This window comes from Typopeltis vanoorti, chromosome 12 (assembly GCF_054136105.1).
Source record: "Typopeltis vanoorti isolate ZY-2024b chromosome 12, IOZ_Tvanoo_1.0, whole genome shotgun sequence".
Taxonomy (NCBI): domain Eukaryota; kingdom Metazoa; phylum Arthropoda; class Arachnida; order Uropygi; family Thelyphonidae; genus Typopeltis; species Typopeltis vanoorti.
The window spans coordinates 25,429,836-25,453,709 of NC_143560.1; the positions used below are offsets into that span (position 1 = coordinate 25,429,836).

Below are 23,874 nucleotides of genomic sequence, written 5' to 3' on the forward strand. Positions count from 1 at the left end.
ACGGTCCAAAGTGCCTTAGACGATAGAAAATAAGATCTGATGATGTTGGAGTCTTGACAAGTAACAGACTGAGTTGGAGGAAAATTGTAGATAAGAAATTAATAATGATGTAAATTTTTCATGTAGTACTATCATATCCTGTACACCTTTGAGGGTACATAGCAGGAATTTGATGATGATGATGAAAGGAATCTACGGTGATTTAAGTGATATGAAAACTAAAGATAAAGATATTTTAGATGTCTGGTGTTATGATACTTTGATAGACTGTTAAACGAAACAAACAATGACAGAACAGTAGTAGAAAATATTCAAAAAGAATGCAAACAGGAGTACATATCAATACTTGAGGTAGGAAAAAAAAGCTATCAAAAGTTAGAGTGAATGATATTCAATAGAAATGCTGAAATAAGGAAGTATAAACATTTTGCCATGGCTACACAGCATAAGTTAGAAGGCCTGCTCAAAGGTCAAATTTCAGATGGAGTAGAGCTCTCATAGTTCCCATCTATAAAAAAAAATAGAATCAGGCTGTATGTGAGAATTAAAGTAATTTCCCTACTAAGTGTTCCAAGTAAAATTTATGCAAGATACTTGAGAAGAGACTAGGAAAAATGGTGGAAGAGAAATGTGGCACTGAACAAGCTCAGTTCAAGCCAGATAGATGTCAAGATCAGATTTTTACTTAATTTATTTGACAAATGGTTGAGAAATCATGGGAACATAAAAATAATCTGTACTTCAGTTTTGTAGATCTGGAAAAGGCATATGACAAGTTGCCAAGAGAAAAGCCTTTTAAAAATGTTACAGTTGTATAGTGTAACTTGAACATTATACAGAGGAATGCCTGTTATATATTTGTGATGTAAAATCATGTGTAACACAAGGGTGCACACTAATTCCACTCTTATTCATCATCTATGTGGATGGTCTGAAAAGTTCTCTGCTTCAACCATAAGTGGCAACACTATCGGCACGATTTTTTTTTTTGTTTAAGTTGATACATCTGTCATAAGCATTGGTGTGAAATTGCAAGTCATTCTATCAAGTAGTTTTTTTATACAACTGTCTGAAGCAAAAGTGTTGTCTGAATCCATTGAAATGGATAAAATTGAATATCGTTATAAAATTCTTTGTAAAAGAAGGTTTAACGCCAAATGAAATTCATTGGAAGTTCATAAAAGTTTATGGGCACTCTTCTCCTTCATTTTCGAAATTAAGAAATGGACTGCCGAGTTTAAACGCGTCCGTACCAGCCTTGAAAATGATCCACGTGAATGATGTCCAAAAAGTGTAACAAAACCAGAAACTATTGATCAGTGTACGATGTGGTATTGGATGACCGGCGAGTCAAAGTGTGTGAAACTGCTGAGACTATAGGCATTTCAAAAGTACGTGTTGGATACATTTTGCATGAAGAATTGCAAATCAAAAAGCTTTGTGCAAGATTGGTGCTGCACAGATCAAAAACGCACTCGCATGAAAATCTCTGAATAGTGCTTGGGGCATTTTGACAAGAATAAAACTGATTTTGTGCATTGATTTATTACTATGGATGAGACTTGGATTTACCAGTACACACCAGAATCCAAAAAAAAACAGTCAAAACAAGTGGACGGAAGCCAGTTGTTTAGCACTAAAGAAGACAAGGTCATGGCATCAGTGTTTTGAGATGCTAAAGGTATTTTGTTTATTAATTATCTTGAAAAGGGTAAAACAATAACTGGGGAATATTCCAATCTTTTAACCAGACTAGATGAAAAAATTCATGAGAAAAGACATGGTTTGCAGAAGAAAAAAATCATCTTTCATTTGAAGGTTTTCATATGAAAACCTTCAAATGAAAGATGATTTTTTTTTACATGCTCTGGTGTTTTGTTTCAAGATTGTACTGGAAACACCAGGTTTCGTCACCCATGATTATTCTCGGAAACATACTTATTTGCAGAAAGATCAGTCTCAACTTGAAGCTGCTGCCCATCTGTGAAGATCCGAGATGCAAACTTCGCTGAAATCTTTCGCATACCCAATTCTTCAGTTAAAATTACCCTGACTGTTTCTCAATTCATCAGTCATTAATCACACACTTAATCATCTGTCAGACCGTACCAAATCTTGTACTCTGTTCACATTTGTGTCCGTCATTTTTGTTGTTGGCTGCCCACTTCTGGGGATCATCATTCACATCTTCTCGCCCACCTTTGAATCTCTTATGCCACTCAAAGACACTTGACTTTTTCAGAGCATCCACACCATATGCCACTTTCAACAACTCTATTTCATTAGCAGTTTTTTACACAAAATTTGATGTTAAGATGCTGCTCCAAATTTCAATCACACATTTTTAAACCAAAGTTTACAAGCAGATATCTGTTGTTTTTGCAATAGCCAACTAGCAATGGTGCTATCTGCTTGAGGTTTACCCATGTATTAGTTAAAATATGTACAGACTATTACTCGCATGACTCCAACCAAATTGCCACATGGGTGACACTATGTGGCAGTTCTGGGAATTAAATTGTCACAACTCATATCAAAATGCTTTGAAGGAACTTGATAATTTTAAGCACATATATATATATATATATATATATATATATATATATATATATATATATATACACACACACATACATACATACAGGTAACCATTGTATAACACGGTACAGTAATACCCCGATTTACGTGAATCCGGAGTTATGCTGTTTCTTATATGTACGTATTCCCGTCCCGCTTCACGCATCACCACTAATCGTATCTTTCCTGCACCGACTGCATTTGCCAATGTCACACATCAGAGATTCTTTGGGTGAAATTTCCCAAAAAAATCTTGAATGGTGTCTGGAAAAAACTTTGTCCATCCTTTTTTAATGCAAAACGGAAATGTTGCCAGAAACTGATCAAGTTGCTGAGGCAATAGAAGAAGTTGTCCACCTTGCCAGGCAATTAGATTTAGAAGTCGACAGTGAAGATGTCAGCGAGCTGTTAGACTCACATGACAAGGAGCTTACAATCGACGAGCTCATAGCGATGCGTGAGCAAAACACTACTGAAGAGATCGAAACCTCAGATTCAGTTCTACCAGAAAAGCAAATGACAATTGCAAAATTAACAGGTCTCAGCTTAATTAAGAAAGGTTTACAGATTTTGAAGGACAAAAATTCTAACAAGGAACGAATTGTAGCCACAAAGCAAGGAATAAAAAAATCATTTGCTTGCTATGATGAAATTTTGCATGACAAGAAAAAGACATTATGCCATCAGACGAATCTATTAGATTTTATGAAATCATCGACATCGAAATAACTTTCTTTTTTTTATGTACGAAAAACAACAATTATGATTATATTAGTTAAAAAAAATATAGGTGTTTTTGTAAACCTTTGGTCCAATTTACTAATATTTTGTATGTTTGCATATATAAATTACATGCAAAATTATACCGCTAGTTGCGCGAATTTGACTTGCGTGCTTTTTGTTGGTCCTACCTACTGCGTAACTTTGGGATTTTACTGCACTTATACAATGCGGTTTTGATATAACACGGTCTACAAATTGTAGTAACCCTTGTTCAATGCAGTACTTATACAACACGGGTTTGATAAAAACACCGGCTACAAATTTTAGAAACCCTTTATCTTTTCATATATTTTTCACCGCACAACTTAAAAATCAAATTTTATCTTCATTAAATTTGTGCCTGCCCGTATCGCGCATGTAGTTATAAGTAGCGAATTTATATTAGGGGAAATACCCTTTAGCATGCATGTACGTCAATTGTATGTCATATAAAGTGTTTATTGTTGAAAATTGTCTTCGTTTTCTGCCAAGAAAGTGCATGAAAAATCATGTGTTAATCTCAAACTGAGCACTTTATTTTCTCTTAAGTTATATACATAATTAATATGTAATTCTTTATTATAATTACGGCTATTTTGCCTGCTTCATATATTATTCATATATTATCATGTAATTCTTTTTTTTTATGTAAAAAAATTATTTTTATAGTAATGGCCATGAACTGCATCGAAAGGGAAAAAATCGATATTGAAAATAAAATTTTCGTCTCAAAGATAATTTCTCTCGAATAAAAAAAAAATTAAAATCATGGATCGGTTGAAAAATAAAGAAAAACCAGTTGCAAGGATTTTGAATTTAAACGAATCAATAATTCGAACAATCAAACACAATGAACATAAAAACCGAGAAAGTATTTATTGCTTGGTCAACGGTAAGTGCAAAGCGCACTGCTTATGTACGCAATATTCTAATGAGAAAAATGGAGAAATCTTTAATGATTTGGCTAGACAATTGCACTCCAAAGAAAATTCCTTTGGATGAAAATCTTACTAAGCAAAAAACTCAAAGTTTATAAACATTTATTATGCAGACCAGGTGTTCAATGCAGGTGAATCCGGGTTATATTGGAAAAATATGCCAAAACGCACCTATATTTAGAAAAATGAAAGATCAGCTACTGGATTAAAAGTTTCCAAAGATAGTATTACTCTGTTTTGTAGTAATGCATCAAGTGATTACATGACAAAACCAATTGTTTATGAACTGATCCCCAAATCCTCGTGCTATGAAAGATTAAAATATGCAGTTTATATTATTTTGCCTAAAGCATTTATGCATTATGTGTAATGAAGTTTAATTACAATTTGTAATTTTTATAATTTTATACTATGTATTTGTCATAGTTTATGTTTTCTTAACTTACATGAATTGCCTGAATGAAATAAAAATATTTTTTTGTTGGATATGTGTCATTGTTTATATAATTTTTTTTTTTTTTTAATTATTTCGGAACATAATCCTACTTTCTGTATGTGATCTAAGTCTCGCATAATGCGATTTATATAATGCAGCATTTCTATGGAACCTAACATCTGCATTATACGAGGGTTACCTGTATGTATATATATATATATAAATAATTATTAATAGACTTCCTTGGAGGTCTATTAATAATAATATAAACATGGTTAAAATGCTCTGGTTTGTCTTTTAGTTTGTTTCTCCCATTCATTTAAAATTTCAAACAAAGAAATTTTTCTAATTACAGGAGTACTGTGTTCACAATCACCAACAGCTGTAGCATATCCTACCACTTTTGTTTCACAGAATGGTACAGTGATTGTGTCTTCAGCTCATCATCCTTCCGGTTGCTCTTATGATTCTACTGCTGCCACAACCCTACCTGTAGTATCCCATCATTCGGAGGTGCCTTTTAATCAGTACGTTGTAGCTCCAGTACAGCCTGTTCAGTCACAAACTGTTGCTGTTTTGGATACGTTAGCACATCCTCTAGTTTCCCAAATTTCAGTTAATTCATCACCTGTTTCAAATGAACATCGTTATTTAATGACATCCACATCACTTCCTGTTAATGCCGTCCACACTGTTGTATCTTCTGTACCTTTGTCACCTATTAATACAATTAGTACGGCTTATCCACATCTTCAGTATCATAGATCAGAACCTCATCATACACGGCATGAAAAAAGAAGATTTAGTGAACATTTTGATAATGTAGAAAGGTTTACAAACAAGCTCTCCCATTCCAGGTAAGAATAGTGTGCTTTATAGATTATTCAGAGAATAAATTTGCTTAAATACTACATATAAAATTATTTATTATTAGATTTAATATAAAATTATACTAAAAATTGCTGAGTAAAATAAATTGGATTTGGTAATCAGAATTGGATATGAAAGTGGAATTTCATAAAATCCATATATTTACTTAAAAATAAATCATCTTTTCACATAGATAATTTCATAATCTTATATGAGCCTTTGTAATAAATATTATACATGCTATGGACCCCCACTTACCATGTGACATCCATTTTTCTATCCTCACAATTTTGTCCTCAGCAATTACCAATATTCATACCTTTCTTGTTGCATTTCTGCTGTTTTCACTTTCAAAAACCTACAAAAACTGTTACTGAGTTTCATTCCTTTACTGGCAGTGTTTGTAGATAATTCTTGAGATATATATATGGTTCTAGACAGTGGTGAGCTATGGAAATTTTAACAAAGGACTCACATCGTCGAGCAAAAAAAAGCCGTATTTCACACAAAAACTTTTATTAATACAGCTTGTGTACAAATGCCAATCAAAACGTATGAGGGGAGAATCAACCTGTAAATGCTATAATTTTTAAACAAATATTTCATGATCTAAACATGAAATATTTGCACACAATTTATTAATTTATCTTACATAAGAAAAACATTTTTTAACTATCAAAATATAATAAGAATAAAATCTTTTATAATCGCATATATGCAATAGTCTGCATTTTTTATAAAAAAAATAAATTTCTTTTGTTTGCGATAGAAGGTTTTATGACAAACAATCTATAAATAATAAATATTATCTAAACACAATAATATTGAAATACGTTATATTTCTCTTTCGTTTTTATGCTTCAAGTGATAATCAACAGTACCAGTCAAGGGGCATTATTTTATAGTCCTATTTATTTATATGCGATTACCAAAAGTGAATTCTTATTTGTAAAATGGTAGTAACAGTAATTATAATATTTTATTTAATAAAATCACTTTGTTAGGTTACTGTATGAGTTTCTCACTTAATATATTTCAAAAAAATATGCAAGAAGAACAAAGGGCTTGCAAATTTGAGAAAAAATGAACAAAGGGCTCGGGCGAGCCCCTTATAGCTCACCGCTAGTTCTAGATATATGTGGAGTGTATAGAACCCTTTCAAAAGTTTTGATTTGAATTCTAATTTAAAGGTTCTTGATAGATTATTTGGCAGGATTATTTGTATTTTGCTATAATCTCAAAACCAGATGTTTTAGGATTCTGCTTGAAATTTTTTTTTGTGGATTCAGGTTTGTGTACAAATATAGGGTTTCAAGATAATTTGGTTTTCCTGTCCAATTTATATGGCTATGTCGATTAATGTGAATTTGTCTCTTAAGTATTTGTATGTTAAATATGCTACATTTGTATGTGTAGGTGCTAGAAGATTTTCATCCCTGAGTGAAAGACCACCACTTTGCTTACAGAGGCTTAATGTGGTTTGACAATGTACCATGTTTAGTCTCTACAAGAGTGTTATTCTGTTATTATCTAATCCTTAATCCATCAGAAGTACTGAAATATGCTTACAACTTTTATGAGTGGGATTCATAAAAAATATATAATATAAAAATCAAGTAATGCACTTACTTAGATCATAGGGCAGCCTACAAATTTGAACTATTACAAAACTATATTTCTAAAAAAAAAAAAAAATCTACAAAAGTCAAACCTATAATATTATAAAAAGCAACTTAGTTTTTATTCCATAATAATTTTCGTTTCTGTCATTAGATTACTAGACAGACTCTCAACCAGAAAACAGTGCTTTTGTTTCCTCTGGTTTTATTCTGTGCTTAATTAGAATCATTGCAATTTCAACGTCGCTTGTGTTGTGATGCAGCTTCCATCACTACAAACTCATTTGAAGCCTGCATGATAATTTTTTAAGCTGTCATATTATCTAAACATACTGAAGCCCATTTCATTTGCAAAATAATAAAATCCATTAATAAAATTGCACAGTCTTTATTTTACATATGTACATATACTTTCACTTTATTTTATAAAGTGAGTATATGTACATATTCCATCAGCTAGTCTACAAAATCCACTCTCTCTCTCTCTCTCTCTCTCTCTCTCTCTCTCACACACACACACACACACACACACACACACACACACACACACACACACACACACACACACACACAGAGGTTGTCCCAAAAGAATCTGCAAAATGTCAGGGATTGATTTTAAGCAAAAAATCATCATAGATGATTTGATAGCTTGGGATTCGGCTGTTAGTAACTTCAGCTGCATACCTTTTGTGATCTAGATATGTAGGCCAGTTCTCATGCAGATCACAGTCCAGCTAGTTACTTGTAAAAAGTATTCCATTTTGTGTTCTTTTGCTGACTGTGTTTAATCATATGCTTTAATTGAAAAGATGCTGTCTAAGTTTTCAAATGTGAAGTACATGTACATGTGCTTCATTTACAGTTTTTGTAAATAAAGTGGATTGGTGTTATGTCTGAACATAACATCTCCAAGTTCAAAATAACATGCTTTGAGCAGCACAATGCAATCTTGGAACAAGTGCTTGGCAAATATATGTTTTCTGTTTGGAGGATGCTAAGTAAATAAGTAAAGAATATTTACATTCCTACCATTTAAGGGGAAAAAAAAGAAAAGTACAATATCTTGAACAGTCAAAATTATGAGCTGCAAGTGAAACATAAGTATTTGGCTGGTGAAAATTCTCTTGTAGTGATTAAAACAAATTTCTATCACAAATTTTTTGACAAATGTATGGTGCCAATTAATATCCTTAGGGAGTGTTACAGATTAACATAACATTACTGTATTATTGGTATAGACCTTGTGTTTTTGGTTCAGCTTATACAGATGGAGTTCTCTTTGTGAATCACAGTTTTGATTTTTGAGAAGGATAATGGCAAGTCTTTGAATATATCTACCAGCATGAGTAAGATCTCTGTGAACTGCTAAAATCATTGGGTGAGGTTCTCAGATTTATGATGCAAAAACTTTTCCATATATAAAATATTCTTGCAATCATTTCAAAGCATAGCTTTATTGAAGGCATTGAAGTGGCATCATCACTTCACTTTCATAACTAAAGGTGATTACGCCCCTTTTTTTTTTGTTTTTTTAAATTATATTTAGTATTTAGACAAGCCATTCTGAAGGAAAAAACAATAGCCTGTTATTAAGTATATTTAAGTAGATTAATCTACCATAGATGGCTGTAATATAATTTTATTAAATTACAGTAGCCTATTGTAGTTATGAAAACATTTTATTTTTTTTATTTAATTGATTTTTTATACAAATAACTACCACTGTATCCCTACCAACTATTAGTATCTCTGGAGTGGTAATGGTTGTGGTGCAAAGAACAGCATGGGTTTACTAAAGAGAGGTTATATTGGATAAAAGTTCAGATTTTTCCAAGTCATTTGATGGGATAACACATGAAAAGCTTTGCATAAACTGGAGCTATAAGATTAAATATTAACTGTTGACTTGGATAAGTGGGTGCTGATGGACAGGGATCAGAAAATGGTATATATGTTTGATGTGAATCTACCAGATTTAAGTTGACCAGTGGTATATCCAAGGATCAGTCCTTTGGACTATTGTTGTTTAATCTATACATTAATGACATTGGGAAGGACCTGACAATTGATGTACAATTCTTTGCTTATTATGCTAAGATAGGTAGGGCAATCAGGGATGCTACTGATCATTTATCACTCGAGAATGATTTGAATTGGCTGAAACTGTGGGAAGATGATAATGGCTATCAATTTGGTGTTAGTAAGTATAACATTATGTACTTGGTGAGATATCTAGTGATAATATTATATTGGTGGAATTATGCTTGAACTGATGAAATTAGAGCTCTTGGAGTTATAGTGGGCAGGAATTTGAAGTGAAGTTCAGAGGTCACATAGCAAAAGTTGCAAGCATACGATTCAGAGGATAATTGATGCTCAAGCAGACATTGATGTATAAGGAAGTCATTTTGCATGTTTACACGGGCTCGATACCACTGCACCTGGACTGTCATGCACAGATTTGGTTTCATGGCTTCTGAGGGGGATAAAGAAACCGTAGAAAGTTTACATAGACGTTATAAAGATGGTATCAAGATTGCGGAATGAATGTGGATTACGGGAACAAATTGAGAGTATGTGGACCAAACACTTGTAAACAGGAGGAAGTGGGGTGATATGATAGAGGTCTATAAACTTCTGAAAGTATGCTATGAGATATTGTGGATGAAATTTTTTGTCATATGGAAGATGGGGAAGGGGCAAGGGGACATTTGCAGAAGTTAAGTTTGTTTGCGGTTAAGAAAGGAGTGAGAACTAGATTTTTCTTTTTTCTCACGGAGCAGTGAGTGAGTGGAACAGTTTCCTGTTGAAGTAATAAGTGCATCCAATTGTGAATGAGTTTGAGGGAAGTTTTGATGGCCAATGTGGGTAATGTTTCACCACTATTAGGAGGTTTCTGATAATGATAATAATAGAAATAATAAAGAAAAATGAATAGGGTCAGAAACTCAGAGCTGCCCAAGTTGTGACAGTGATGTGATCAATGCCTGTGACTAATTGTTCTTTATTTAAATGGCCAACAATCATAAAGTTCCCAAGGGAAATTTTTAAAAAATCCCATTAAAATGTTGTTTTAATGGCCTCCCTAGAAAGGGAAAAAATATGCTTGGGCTTTAGATCAACTCACTCACCAATGAGTTATTACTTTCTTTTGCAGGCGGTTGCATCAAGAGATGTTGACATTTCACCACTATTAGTAGTTTCTCTACAAAAATGGCTATCTAGATATTTTTGGTCACCCCCTCATCTAAATGTGAAGAATATCCTACCGTTCATGGAAGCATGGCAAGAATGAGATCTCTCACCTCATGATAATCTTGCTAATGTACATATGATTGAGATATATAGATGATATAATTTGCATCCAGCCATGTAGTAGAAATTCTTGTATGAAGAGCATAAACTAGATGATATTGTATGTTATGCAGGTGGAACAGAATTGATAACCAACATTTCTAAATGTAGTAATCAAGGATAATGAAACACCCACCCAGAGTTTTTTATATTCTGTAATTTTTACACAGTAAGATATTTATGCTCCACTTCACACCATTATCATAACACTTTCTCTGTAGCAGAATCGTATTTGCTGGAAGGCAGGAATAAGTATTCACTTAATGTCCTAAAATATTGTTTGGAGCTTTCGACACTGAAAAGTTTGGCAGTGCCTATCCCAAATGATGGAATGAAATTTCGGTGTCTTTATGTTAATATGAGAGCCTCCATAGCTTAATCAGTATAGACGAAGCCCTTTGATCGGAAAGACCTGGGTTCCATTCCCATTGATGACACGAGGAACCTTTATTTGGTCTCTTTAGACTAAAAGTGAGTTAACCGGTCTCGTACGGAGGTGGAGGATCACCTTTGTAACTCGGGTTTTTCATCCCTCAAAACAGGAAAACTGGTCCTTTGAATACACACACAGCTACAGTCATAAAATATATTATGGCAAGGAAGGCAACAGGAAACCACCTTGTTCATAATCATTTCCCTAGTATGGTAGCATATAGCTACCCCCACCAGCCATATGGCTGAGGGAATATGATAGGATACTAATATGAAACATGGAAGGGATTTTGCTGATCTTATTCTTCAATCAAGTTAATTTTTTCATTTTTCACCATTTCATAAGCAGCTGTTATAGTGAATAATGTGAACAAAAATATCATTTGTTTCACAGTAAATATGCAACTTAGGGCAGTTAATATTATTCCCTACTCTACTAAATGGAGGTCTTTCCCTTAGCACATTTCTTAACTATTTTTACAATCTATTTACTGCACAAGACATCTGTAAAATGATGAAATATAGCACTTCGAAAAATCTCAGATTTCTATGAAATGTAATTTTATAGAAATTACATTTTATATTACATTAGTACCAGTTTTTCACTCAAAAGTAAATCCATATTATAGTCTGTTCTTTCCCTGGAGATATGTAATATATGCAAAATTACTGTATTTACTTCACATTTTCTCTCATATTTTATTGTACATTTTATTTGCTATAGTTACAACTATGCCCTTCTAGTGTTATACTTTATTCATTCTGCTAAGAAGTACAGAAACAATAAAAAAATATAACATTCTAATGTAATAATGCAAGGGAATTTAGACTTGATTTTTGGATTTATGTAATGAAATTCAAATAAATTTTATTAGCAGAGTTAAAAAAAAAAAAAAAAAAAAAAAAAGCTAATGTGTATAAATTCATTAACTTTGAGAACTAAGTACTCTTCTCTCTTTCTGTATTGAAATGATGACAATGGGTGCCTGCTTACTGGAATTGATTGGAACCAAAAAAAATGGGTGCCTGCTTACTGTGAGACTTTTTTAAAGTCTCGCATTAAGCACTCAATCTACAACTAGAACCAAGGATTTTCTTTCTTTTTTGTTTTTTTAACACAAAAAATAAAATGAAAAAAATGTTTAATTAGCATGCAAAACAGCCATATATTCATCTTTTTAGCTGTTCATTGCTACTCTCTATTATGAAGTTATAAACTTTTTAAATTCACTAGTTCTTCATTACATTACTTTCCCTCTTTTGGATGTTTGATAACTAGATAAACATCTCACCAGTTCAAAAAAAATATATATATATATATATATATATATATATATATATATATTGATTCACTGCAATTTGTTTTTTAATAATAAAAAGTATTCAAATATTTTTAAAGCACAAAACAAGCAAAGCATTCATGTCTGTATATACTTGGGGTGCAACACCTTTCTTGATTGACAGTGTTGTGCTTCATGTGACCATAGAATGTTTTCCTTTTTTATTTTTATTTATTTTTAATGCTATCTGCATGTTACATCTTGTTCTCTCACTTAACAGGAGGCAAAAAAGTTGAATTTTGATTCTTTCTTTCTGGCTATCTGTAAACAAAAACAAATGTAATAAATGGGTCAGAACTTGGTAAGCTTGAAAAAAATATATTGAGAGCACATGTCTATTTATTATTTATTTTATAGTGTGACATCTTTTGGCTTCAATGCTCTGCTCCTAGGTCCTTATTACTAATATGGTATCAAATTTGATTCAGTTCAACTGAAACAAACAAAAAAATAATAATTGTAAATCCTTGCCTCCTCAGAAAATTATGGTCAAGTGGATTTAACTCCCCTTCTTCCCACCAACCATTTTTTAATACATTCCAAAAGAAAAATTATAGTAATGCAGAAATCATGGTAAGTGGATACCCATTGTATAATGAATTATAGAAAGATGAAATTTGTTGAATATACACAACTGACCTCAGAGAAATGAGATTATGTAGTCATCGTAATGCACTTCTATAGGTTACTCTGTTGACCTGGGTTCTCTTCATTGTTATATTATTATATTTAGCATTTGGATTGACTTTATAAGATCACTATGATTTTTCAAAATAAGATGCATTTGTAGATAGAAATCACATTAATTAGTCATTACTCTATGAAGTGATCACCTATTTTTGAAAATAAGGTTGCTAATATCATTTTGGAAACTGATGCCAGGATTCCGTGAATGACAAGCATGGACATATAATTTTTCTGGATTGTATTCTTCTAGATATCACATTTCAGTATGGAAACACAAGTTACAGGACATGTTTTGCAGTGAGTAGGCACTTTTCTGGTTTGCGCCTACTGTTATGACTAGATGTAATTTCACAGTTCCATATAGATCATTTTGGGAAGTAACAAAAACAGCAGTATATTTATGTTGTCTACCATTTCTGCAACACATTATCTAGTGCAATGTGATCAATTTTATCTCTGAGCAATCTGCAAAAAATCAAATCTTTAATAACTACTTATTTGTATTGACACATTGTGTGTGTTTTTGCGGCATGTTCACACTGATAAAAAGCTGGCTTGAAATTTAAAAAAAAAAAAAAGTTAGGAACATTAGTCATTTCCATAAATGGCATCATTGAGTAATTGGTTTATACTTATTTTTTTAACTGCATTTAGTTGCTATGAATGCCTCCTAATCAAATGACAATCTAAGCATCTTACACAGTAGTAGAAGTTTCAAGCCTCAATGTTTTGAGATGTGGAATGCCTAAAAAAAAAAATAATAGTAAATTAATAAAATAATAGTGGAGGTGAGAAATATAGAAAGAGACAACCTCTCGTAGTAGTCTAATTGAAAAGGATATAATTTTCTGTACACAGAATATTACAAGGCAAGTGGTTTAGGGCAACTGAATATGCAAATGCTTCTCCCTTTTGTTGAGTAGAGAAGGCAATAAATAATAATTATTTTTTAAACTTAAAATTAGCCTGTAAAGGTCTTTTTTAAGATTAAAATTAGCCTGTAAAGGTCTTCTGATGATAGCATAAAGAAATCACTTGACATACAAGATTTGTAGCACCTGCCTGTGATGACTTCCAGATTTTGTCCATATTTTCATTGTTTGTTGTGTATATCTACCAAATTTCATCTTGCTTTATGGTTAGTGTGTATCTCTTTCAACATAGGAAGAGGGAAGCTCTCAGCACATAGAGATATGGTTGGGTTCTAGAATAGCAACCATGGTTAGTTGTTGGTGCCTCATTCTGTGTTTGTAGCTGTAGCTTTGGCTATGCATATGATTTTTGTGTGTGTGTGGTATGTTGTGCTATAGTTTTCAGCAAGGAGAAAGATAGTTTCCAGTTTCTTAAATAAACAAAAAGGTGATAATAGCTAAGTTGTTACATTATTGCATTCACTTCACTATCAACACCCAGAAGAACCATAAGTATTGAAATTTGAGGATACAAGGAGTCTCTGCTGTAACTGCCTTGTCTGATATTAAATTTGGTTAGGTAGTACATACATACATTCACTCTGGGAAAATCACAGCACGATTTAGTCTGAAATTAGAATATTGGATGTTATCCTTGAAAATTTTACATTATTTATGATTCTGTTAGATAATCAGGTTATGAGAACAGGAATTTTTTTCTCCCCTCCTTGGGGAAGGATATCATTGAATAATCATAAATGGCACTGATACTAATAATTACCTGAAGAGAGTGTAGGATAAATTAAACAGTAGATAAATTTTTCACTTAACAGCAAAGCATAGCTATGAAGACAGCTTGAGACAATCTGCAGTGTTTCACTATTCTTGATCTCTTCTGTTTTTAAATAAACACTGTTTTCCACAATTTTTCCAAGTTCATTATGTTGCAAAATTGGCATTAAACATTTCTGTATTGTAAATGTTCTCATTCAACTGTATGTGATAGGAGATTCAAAATTAACCACATCAGAGAGAAAAAAAAATAATGAATAGTATTGGAACATTTACACATTTAATGTCACTCATTGGCTTTCTTTTTTGTGTGTGTGCGTGTGCGTGTTTGCCACTAACTACTCCAGCTTGCAGGAGCATCCTTCAAAGTCTCTGCGTGAAGAAACAGTGAAAGGGAATCGTGAAGTTTCCAGAGATGACAGAGAAAAGGATCGAGAGCTGATGCCCCCTCCACCGTCATTAGTGTCTTCTTTTAAGGATAATACTGGTATGTTAATAATTGTAATTTGATTTCATATACTCTCTCTCTCTCTGTGTTTTAAAAATTATCTTGATAACCTAAATTTGAGTGGTTACAAATTAATGAATATTTATCTAGTGCAGCTATGACATATAAATTATATGCACTCAATAGATCAGCTCAGCTTCATTAACTTAGCAGTAAGAGGTTAATACAAGTAACTTTTAAATTATTACAAATAACAGTTTTAAAAAAAAAAGCATCACATAAGTAGCTGAACATCAGATTAATTTTTATATTTTTTTACAAAAATCATAGATATTGGAATAAACCATATCAGTCCTTTAATTTTTTGTGTCCCTGAATTTGACTTCTGATGCCTCAAAAAGAGGTCATACAATGCAGAAATGCCTTAATTTTATCCACCTAGATTATCAGATCTTATCAGGGTGAAGTCCATTGATCTAGATAAAGCCTCAGTAGCTAACTCAGTAACACATACTGAGCTACCACCCTTTCATTGGAAAGCCCATGTGATTTAGTGTGGAGGTATAAAGAACTTTTATCATTGCTTTTCAACTGATGTGGGTTAGCCAATCTCTTTGTGAGACTGCCTAACAGATGTGCTTCACTGTCCTCATAACCTTAATTGTTTCAGATATCCCAACTTTTGTTGTAGTAAGTGATTTACATGACCTAGTGTGAAATTCCTACCCTTCTTATTAGACACCTGAAATGTATTGAAAGAGTAGTGTGCTGTAGAAAAGAGTTCCCTAATCAGCCCTTAGTCCATCTACACCGTGCTACAGTTTATAACCTTTTGTGGGTGGAACTGTTATTAAAATATATATCCATTAAATTATTTGTTATAGCAGTCTCATCTATAATTTCTTGAAATCTATAGTAGCTTGATAGATCAGATGTTAGATATACCAAAAATTCTGAGGGAAAACCTGATTTTGTGCTTCTTCAGACCTCCATTGAACCAGGAAGGTGGCAGTGTCGAAATTAATTAAATGAATTACTGACTGCTTTGGACAGTTTGTATCATTCCCATGCAATTCCTGCATTATGTGCATTTTGTAGGATTGAAAACTATTTTAGAATTTGTTGAAAAAATCTCTGTCTCCAAAAACTCATTTATATCCTGTTCTGTGATACTGCTTTATGATCAGTTTCTGTGAATTGTTTTGAACATGTAACATAGTTGTCTTATCAGTTGAACTTTTTTTGGCTTGCCTGAAAAATTAATAGTCTTATTATTTGATCATTTAGAGACCTTCTGATTAAATTATGCAGCAAAATCGATTTTAAGAACATTTCTTTTCATAATTTCACCCTCTCCTTATGCATTCATTTTGTCATCATCATCATCATCATGCATATCAAGGATTTAGGTCTAGCATGGCCTGTTCCGGCCTTAGAAGTCATTGTTTAATAGGACGTCCTGGTTTTCTTTTTCCTAATGGCTTGTATCTTAAGGCTTGTTTTGGTAATCTTTCTGTTTTCATTCTTTGAACGTGTTCCATCCATTTATGTTTATATTTTTTAATTTTTTCTATTACTGGTTCTTGGTTTAATTCTTTCATAATTTCTTCATTTCTTTTGTGATCAAATGGGGTATATTTTGCAGTTTTTCTCATAAACTTCATTTCTGCTGTTGTTAATCCTCGTCTTTTTTGTTTTATTGTTCAGATTTCGCTTCCATACATTAAGACTGGTAGGGCTAATGTATTGTATACTTTTAGTCTGGTTTGTTTTTGAACTAGGTTTGGCTTAAATATAGTTAATTACACCTGTTATTTTTAAATATTTTGCAATTTTTACGTTTATATCTTTTTCATTTTCATATGTGATCGTACATCCTAGGTAGTTAAATGAATTCACCTGTTCTAAGATCTTGTTATCTATTACTATTTTAGTTCTTGCTGGATCTTGTCCTTTAAAGGCCATAGTTTTTGATTTTTCTGTTGATATTATCATACCATAATCTTTGGATATTTCATTTAGATCTAAAATAGCTTTCTGTAGTTTATCTTCAGAATTTGTAATTATTATTTGGTCGTCGGCAAAAAGGAGAGTGTTTAAGTTCACTGTAGGAGAAAGTTTAATTCCTTGATGTAACTTTTTATTCCATTTTATTATTATTTCATTTAAGTAGATATTAAAAAGCGTTGCTCAGAGGGGACATCCCTGTCGGACCCCTTGATTTATCTCTCTCGTATGTGATGGCTCGTGATTTAATCTTATTTGTATTTGATTATTTTGATGAAATTTGTTGAAAGTTTATTTTTCACTTGGTTAGAATATAATAAATTTAGTTTAATCCTTTATCCAAGTGTGAGCAAACAAAGTTTGTGCCTGAAAGTATCTTCAGGACTGGGATAAGGTGGTACAACACCAGGGCGACTCCTTGCAAAGGTGGAGCAAGATACCAACACTCCTATCTCAGTATCTCCCATAATGCAAAACACATCTCCTTGAAGATATGTTTAATGTTATGCATTAAGGGAAGGGCCACTACCCAGACTAGTTTCGACCTTTATTGAGGTCTCTTCAGTGGGAGCCAGGCCCAAGTGGAGATACCAGTCAGAAGCATTAGCATGGTCATCTCCACCTATAGGAGTTGCCAATTGGTGTGCCACCTTTTTAATAAATTACTCTGGATTTAGAGGAAGATGTTGAAAGTTTATTTTTCACTTGGTTAGAATATAATAAATGTAGTTTAATCCTTTATCCAAGTGTGAGCAAACAAAGTTTGCGCCTGAAAGTATCTTCAGGACTGGGGTAAGGTGGTACAACCTTACCCTAAGGTTGTACCACCTTACCCCAGTCCTGAAGATACTTTCAGGCGCAAACTTTGTTTGCTCACACTTGGATAAAGGATTAAACTTCATTTATTATATTGTATTTGATTATTTTCATATATACTTGTGATAGCTTTTAGGATATTATTTGGTATTTGTCTTTCTTTTAATATGTTAAATAATGTGTTTCTTTCAACTTTGTCAAATGCTTTTTCAAAATCAATAAATGCAATATGTGTTTCTAAATTGTATTCTCTTCTTTTCTCTATTATTAATTTTAGGCAAAAGACCAGGTCTATACATGATTGTCCTTTTCTAAATCCATTCTGTACTTCTAAAATAAAGTTTTCGGAATATTTCATTAGTTTGCTATTTAAGATTCTGCTATATATTTTGTAACAGGAATTTAGTATAGTGATACCTCTATAGTTTTTAGGGTCATCTCTATTACCTTTTTTAAAGATAGGAATCACAATTGCTTTTTTCCATTCTATTGGGGGGATACCAGTTGAATAAATTTTATTTAAAAATAATAAGAGTCTTTCTTTGAATCTTGTTCCTGCGTATTTATATAGTTCTGAACCTAGTTTATCTTCTCCAGGTGATTTTCCGTTTCTTGTTTCTTTCAGGCTGATTTCTAATTCTTCTTTAGTTATTTCCTTTTCATTTTCATTAATTGTTTGCCAGTTGTCTTTTTTAAAATATTTGTCTGTCCACAATTCTGTGTAGTAATTTAGAAATTCTTCTAATTTCAATTCAGAGTTTAATTTTGTTTTCTTTGGTATCTGCATTTAAGTGTTTCAAAATTTTATATACATTGGGTCTTATTTTATATAAATCATGTTCTAAATTAGAAACAAATTTGTTCCATGATTCTCTGTCTTTTTCTGACTTCTCTTTTAGCTATGGCTCTTATTCTTTTATATTCTGTTTCATCTTCTAATCTTTTACTGCTTAACCACTGGGTGGACATGGGTGTCCCCTAGTTCTTCCACTGGTGGTGGGAGAACTAGGGGACACCCATGGAAGCTGGGCAAGAACATGGTTAGTAGGGGTGTTAGAGCTGGGTTCTTTACTTTTAGAGTGGTAAATGAGTGGAATAAGCTGCCAGAGTCTGTTGTGGGTGCTATGACAGTGAGCGAGTTCAAGGCAAGGTATGATAGATACTGTGAGAATGTTGAACAATTGTGTGAACATGATGTTTAGGGCCTCCCTCGATGAGTCTAAGGACTCCTGGAGTAGCCCATAATAATAATAATAAAAACTATTTGTGATAGGCTTCTTTTTTCTTTTTGATTATTTCTTTGATTTTATCATCTCAGATCTTCAGTTTTTTTCTTTTATTGAATTTTTTGGTCTTTCCTAAGCTGTCATTTGCTGCTGCATTTAGTATCGTTTTTATATTAAGCCATTCTATTTCTATTTCTTCATTTTGTTTTATTTTATCTAGATACTGGTTAATTCTTTGTTCATATAGCCATTGTACATTTGTATCATTCAATAGTCTAGTTTTATAAACAAATGTTTCAATTTTTCTTTCTGTTCTTGTTACTTGTAGCCATTTAGGTGGTAATCTTAATTTTATTTTAACATGGAAGTGGTCACTGCTTATTTCATATCCTCTGTGAACTCTAACATCTAGTGAAAATTTTGATGCCTTTTCATTTAGTATAAAGTAATCTAATATTGATTTCCATCCTCTTGCTGCCCAAGTATATTTATGTATGTCTTTATGTTTATAGAAGGAATTCGTTATTTTTAGGTTTTTATAAACTACAAAGTCAATCAATTTTTTACCATTCCTGTTTAGAGTATGTTCTCCATGTATTCCTATATTATTATTAATTTGCGTGTTTCCAATTCTTGCATTTAAGTCTCCTGCTAAAATTACGTAATCATTTTTATTTATTTTATTATATATGTTTTGTAGCTGATTATAAAAATCAATATTATCTTGTTCTCTTCCCTCTTCTGGGGCATATAAACCAATTATTGTTAAATAGCCTCTATCTATTTTTATTCTAGCTTCTATTATTCTTTCATTCCATAATTTATAATGTTTTAACTGTTTTGAAAGGGAGTTATGAATCCAAATCATGACTCCTGCTTATGCTCTTTGGTCTCTGTCAACTCCACTGTATATCACATTAAAATTTTCAGTTCTCATGGTTCCTTTTAATTTCTTTTTTGTTTCAGTTATTACTGCTATTTTAAAATTTCTTTCATTTAATAATTGGTCTAATTCTATCTCTTTATATGCTATTCCTCTCACATTCCAGTTTGCTATGTGTATTATATTTTGTCGTTTCCATTTTTGTTTTACCTTTTCCATTCCAGGGTCGTTTCCTATAGATTCAATCCAATTATCTTTTTCTGTCAGCTTACTAGTAGAATTATGTTCTGTTTGCATTCATTTTGTATTGTTGCTTAAGTGGTGAGCTCAAGGTGAATCCAAGGACCTCTTACAGCCAAATAAATTAAATTGATAAACCTAAGCTCTGTTATGTCTATTAGATTTATAAGCGTCAGGGATTGGTGTCTAGGAGGAATAACCTTGCCCACTGCCTTGTAAGAGCAAATACCCCACTTTCAGTCAGTAAGTCCTTAAAAGTATTCTCTCTATCATGGATGGGATTTACACTTCGGTTGTGTCAAGTAAAGGACTACATGCTGCTCCTCCATGGAGGTGCATATCAATACAATGTGTGTGTGGGTACCCAAAAATATCCAGAATCTAAACTTGGCGCATGTGCATTTTCTAGTTACGGATGATGCCACTAGGCATCGTGAGCATGCAGTTTTCCATGCCAGTCTGGCAAGTGGCATCTTCCTGTGTGAACTGTTAGTTGTTCTGGCTACTTTTCTGTTAGTGCTTACAAGTAAGTTTGCCGATTTTGTGATGACTGACATGAGTTGTAAATATAAAATCTCACATCTGTCTATACTGTAAAATACCTTTCCTTACCAGTTTTATGTTTCTGTCTTATCTTTTCTCTTTCATATATTACTTGAACATTGCAGGCACATTTCCATAGCCAGTTATCATCTTGCCTATCCTTTACTGGTTCTTTAAACTTACTTCCTCTGAACCTAGATGACCACCAGATACAGTAGTCAAGAATGGAAGAATAACTTCCTTTTTCCTACAAGTTAGTGTAACTTTCAACACTGCAGTTATATGTTGTGATGACTTAATCACCTTAGAAGTGGGCTCTTTAATAGACTGTGTGTCATCACTCTTGGTCTCTATCTTCACTGACCACTTGTAGCAAGTTAACATTAATATAATACTCTGTTCTGCATTGTCCTCAGTCCAGAATGTATAGCATTGCACTTTGCAACCTTAAACTGGGGTTCACTGTCATTTGCCCACAGAACCAATTTGTCTAGTTCAGCTTGCAAGAATACTTGATCATGAATATTATTATTATTATTACAGGCAACTCCAAGGAGTCCTTTGACTCATTGAGAGAGGCTCTGAACATCATGTCAAGAACTATCCAACATTTCCGCAGTATCTATCGTACTTTGCTTTGAAGTCATTCAGTCATGACACCCACAACAGACTCTGGCAACCTATTCCACTCATTCACCACTCTCCAAGCAAAAAACCTAGTTTTAATACCCTTGTTAACTACATTCTTACTCAGTTTCCATGGGTGGCCTCTAGTTCTCCCACCACCATACCTGTTCTGAAAAATTTCCTCTGAATTAATCTCGAAAAAAAAACCCTCAGCAATTTGAATGTCTCAATCATATCACCCCCTTTTCCACCTATCAACCAGTTTCTGTAACAAATCTTCAACCTGTTCTTGTAAGGCTCATTCCATAGACCTGCTACCATCTTGATCATTCACCTCTGGATCCTCTCCACCTCCTCCTCATCACCAAGAAACCCTGGCACCCAGATTTGCACGCAGTAGTCGAGATGGGGTCTTATCAGGGCTCGATAAAGAGGAACCACAACCTGCTTGTCTCTGCTTGTCAAAGTATTCTTCAGTAACCGAGTGATCTAGAATCATAGAACCGGGTGATCTATGAGCTGTTTTAGCCACTTTTGCTAAGTGCCCCCTAAACTTTAAACTCCCTATCCACTAAATATCATTTGTTATCCTTCCTAACTTTACATCATTGACAACTAATTGTATATTACTTATCCAGACCAACCTCAGTATCATTAATATAAAAGTTAAATATCAGGTCCAAGTACAGAATCCTGTAACACACCACTTGTTTCCTCTCTTGACTCAGCACCTCCATACATTATCTTTTCATATCTGTCAATCAATCATTCACCTATCTATGTCACAAGCCTGTTTTGCATATCCATCCCTCTGAATTTGTATAACAATCTCCATTGTGTAATCCTGTCAAATGCCTTGTCATAGTCCAGAAGTATCTGGTGGTATATCCATTATCATCTCTAACTCTTCAGTCACATTTTATAAAATGTGAGTAAACTGTTAAAACAGAGCATACCTTTTATCAGAGCTGTGCTGTCCTCTATAAATGATTAAGGTGCTATCTACTTACTTCTGGATGTGGATCCTAATTAGCATCTCCAACATATTAATGGCAACTCCTAAGATACTATGTGGTTTTATAATTAGTTGTTTCTCCCCTAGATCTGCCCTTATATAAAAAAATTATCTTTCTCTCTTTTCCCTTATTAGAAATTGTGGTCATTTCAAACTCAAGTCAAAAACCAAGTCAATGGTTCTGCAAATTGTGCTAAAATTGTGTGCTTGCAACAGGTTTATTACCTCCAACTTATCCATGGCTATCATTCATCTGATTTCATGTCAGCATCCAGTTATCTAACAGATCTCTGCTCATTTTTCTTTTTACATACTGCATAACAATAAAGTTATCTCTTGAATTTCTCTTTGTCTCTAAGGATAAAGGTAATTGCTTTTCATAGTCACAGTTTGCTTTCTGCCATGACTGTCATTTTTACGGCCTGCTTTTTTTATACTGCTCATTGACCTAGTTGTTACCTAGATCAATGAGCAGTATAAAAAAAGTGCATATTGACTCCACAATATGCACTTCTTTTATGTGGCTCTTGCTTCATAGTGCTTCATCCCTTTAATTCCTATGCAATTTGTTCTCCTAACTCTAAGAACACAACAAGCTATAGATTCCTTCCTCTACCGTGCAGTTTCTGAGCCTGTCATAATCATCTTCCTTATGGTTTCTCATATATCCTCTATCCTCTTTTATTCATAACTCTCATTCACTTTACACCTCTCAATTTAAAATTGCATGATCTCGCTTGTGGAAGGTAAAACTACTACCCCATTTATATACAGAAAATAAAAAATGCTGTTATATTTAATATTCTTATACTATAAATCCTTTTCGTCATGTGCTGCTTTAAGGTAGTTATCCCTCAGCAACTGTATAAATTCTTTTTCATTCATCTAGCTTATGTTTTTCTCCTTCCAGTTAGCAACTCCATAGCTGAAATCACCAATAATGGTAGTAAAGGTAGAAATGGTAAAGAGTTACATTCTACAAACCTTTATGTAACATGAAATTAACATTATGCTTAACTCCCCACCTTTCCATGGCCTGTTAATCACATCCTATTGTATCCAAGCCGTCATGCATCCATCCTGTCATACCTAGTTTCCTTGACTACCCTGTACATTCACTTGTTTACTGAACAGCAGTTTCTCCAAATCTATATAAGTGCAATCCATTGTGCATAATAGTATTACTTAAGGAAGTGACAATGCACACTATATATTAATTAGAATTACTTTTAATTTATATTTCTAGAGTCAAACTGTCATCAGGGAACAATGAAGAAATTGATATGTGCATACAGACATGTAAGGCATAAGGTAAGCATGACTGAAGCAGAACAGCAATGACAAGTCTAAA

General features: G+C 33.0%; 1 protein-coding gene across 3 annotated transcripts in view; it reads left to right on the forward strand.

The window, feature by feature from the left end:
• LOC150100638 (uncharacterized) overlaps positions 1–23,874 on the forward strand; it is a 296,632-nt gene that overhangs the window by 228,495 nt on the left and 44,263 nt on the right. For 2 of the 3 annotated variants that reach the window (XM_090401968.1, XM_090401969.1), the window contains exons 12-13: positions 5,069–5,570; positions 15,066–15,205. In XM_090401968.1, the coding sequence (XP_090258094.1) occupies positions 5,069–5,570; positions 15,066–15,205 (642 nt within the window). The remainder of the gene's footprint in view (positions 1–5,068; positions 5,571–15,065; positions 15,206–23,874) is intronic. The other variant, XR_016549179.1, reaches the window with a different exon arrangement.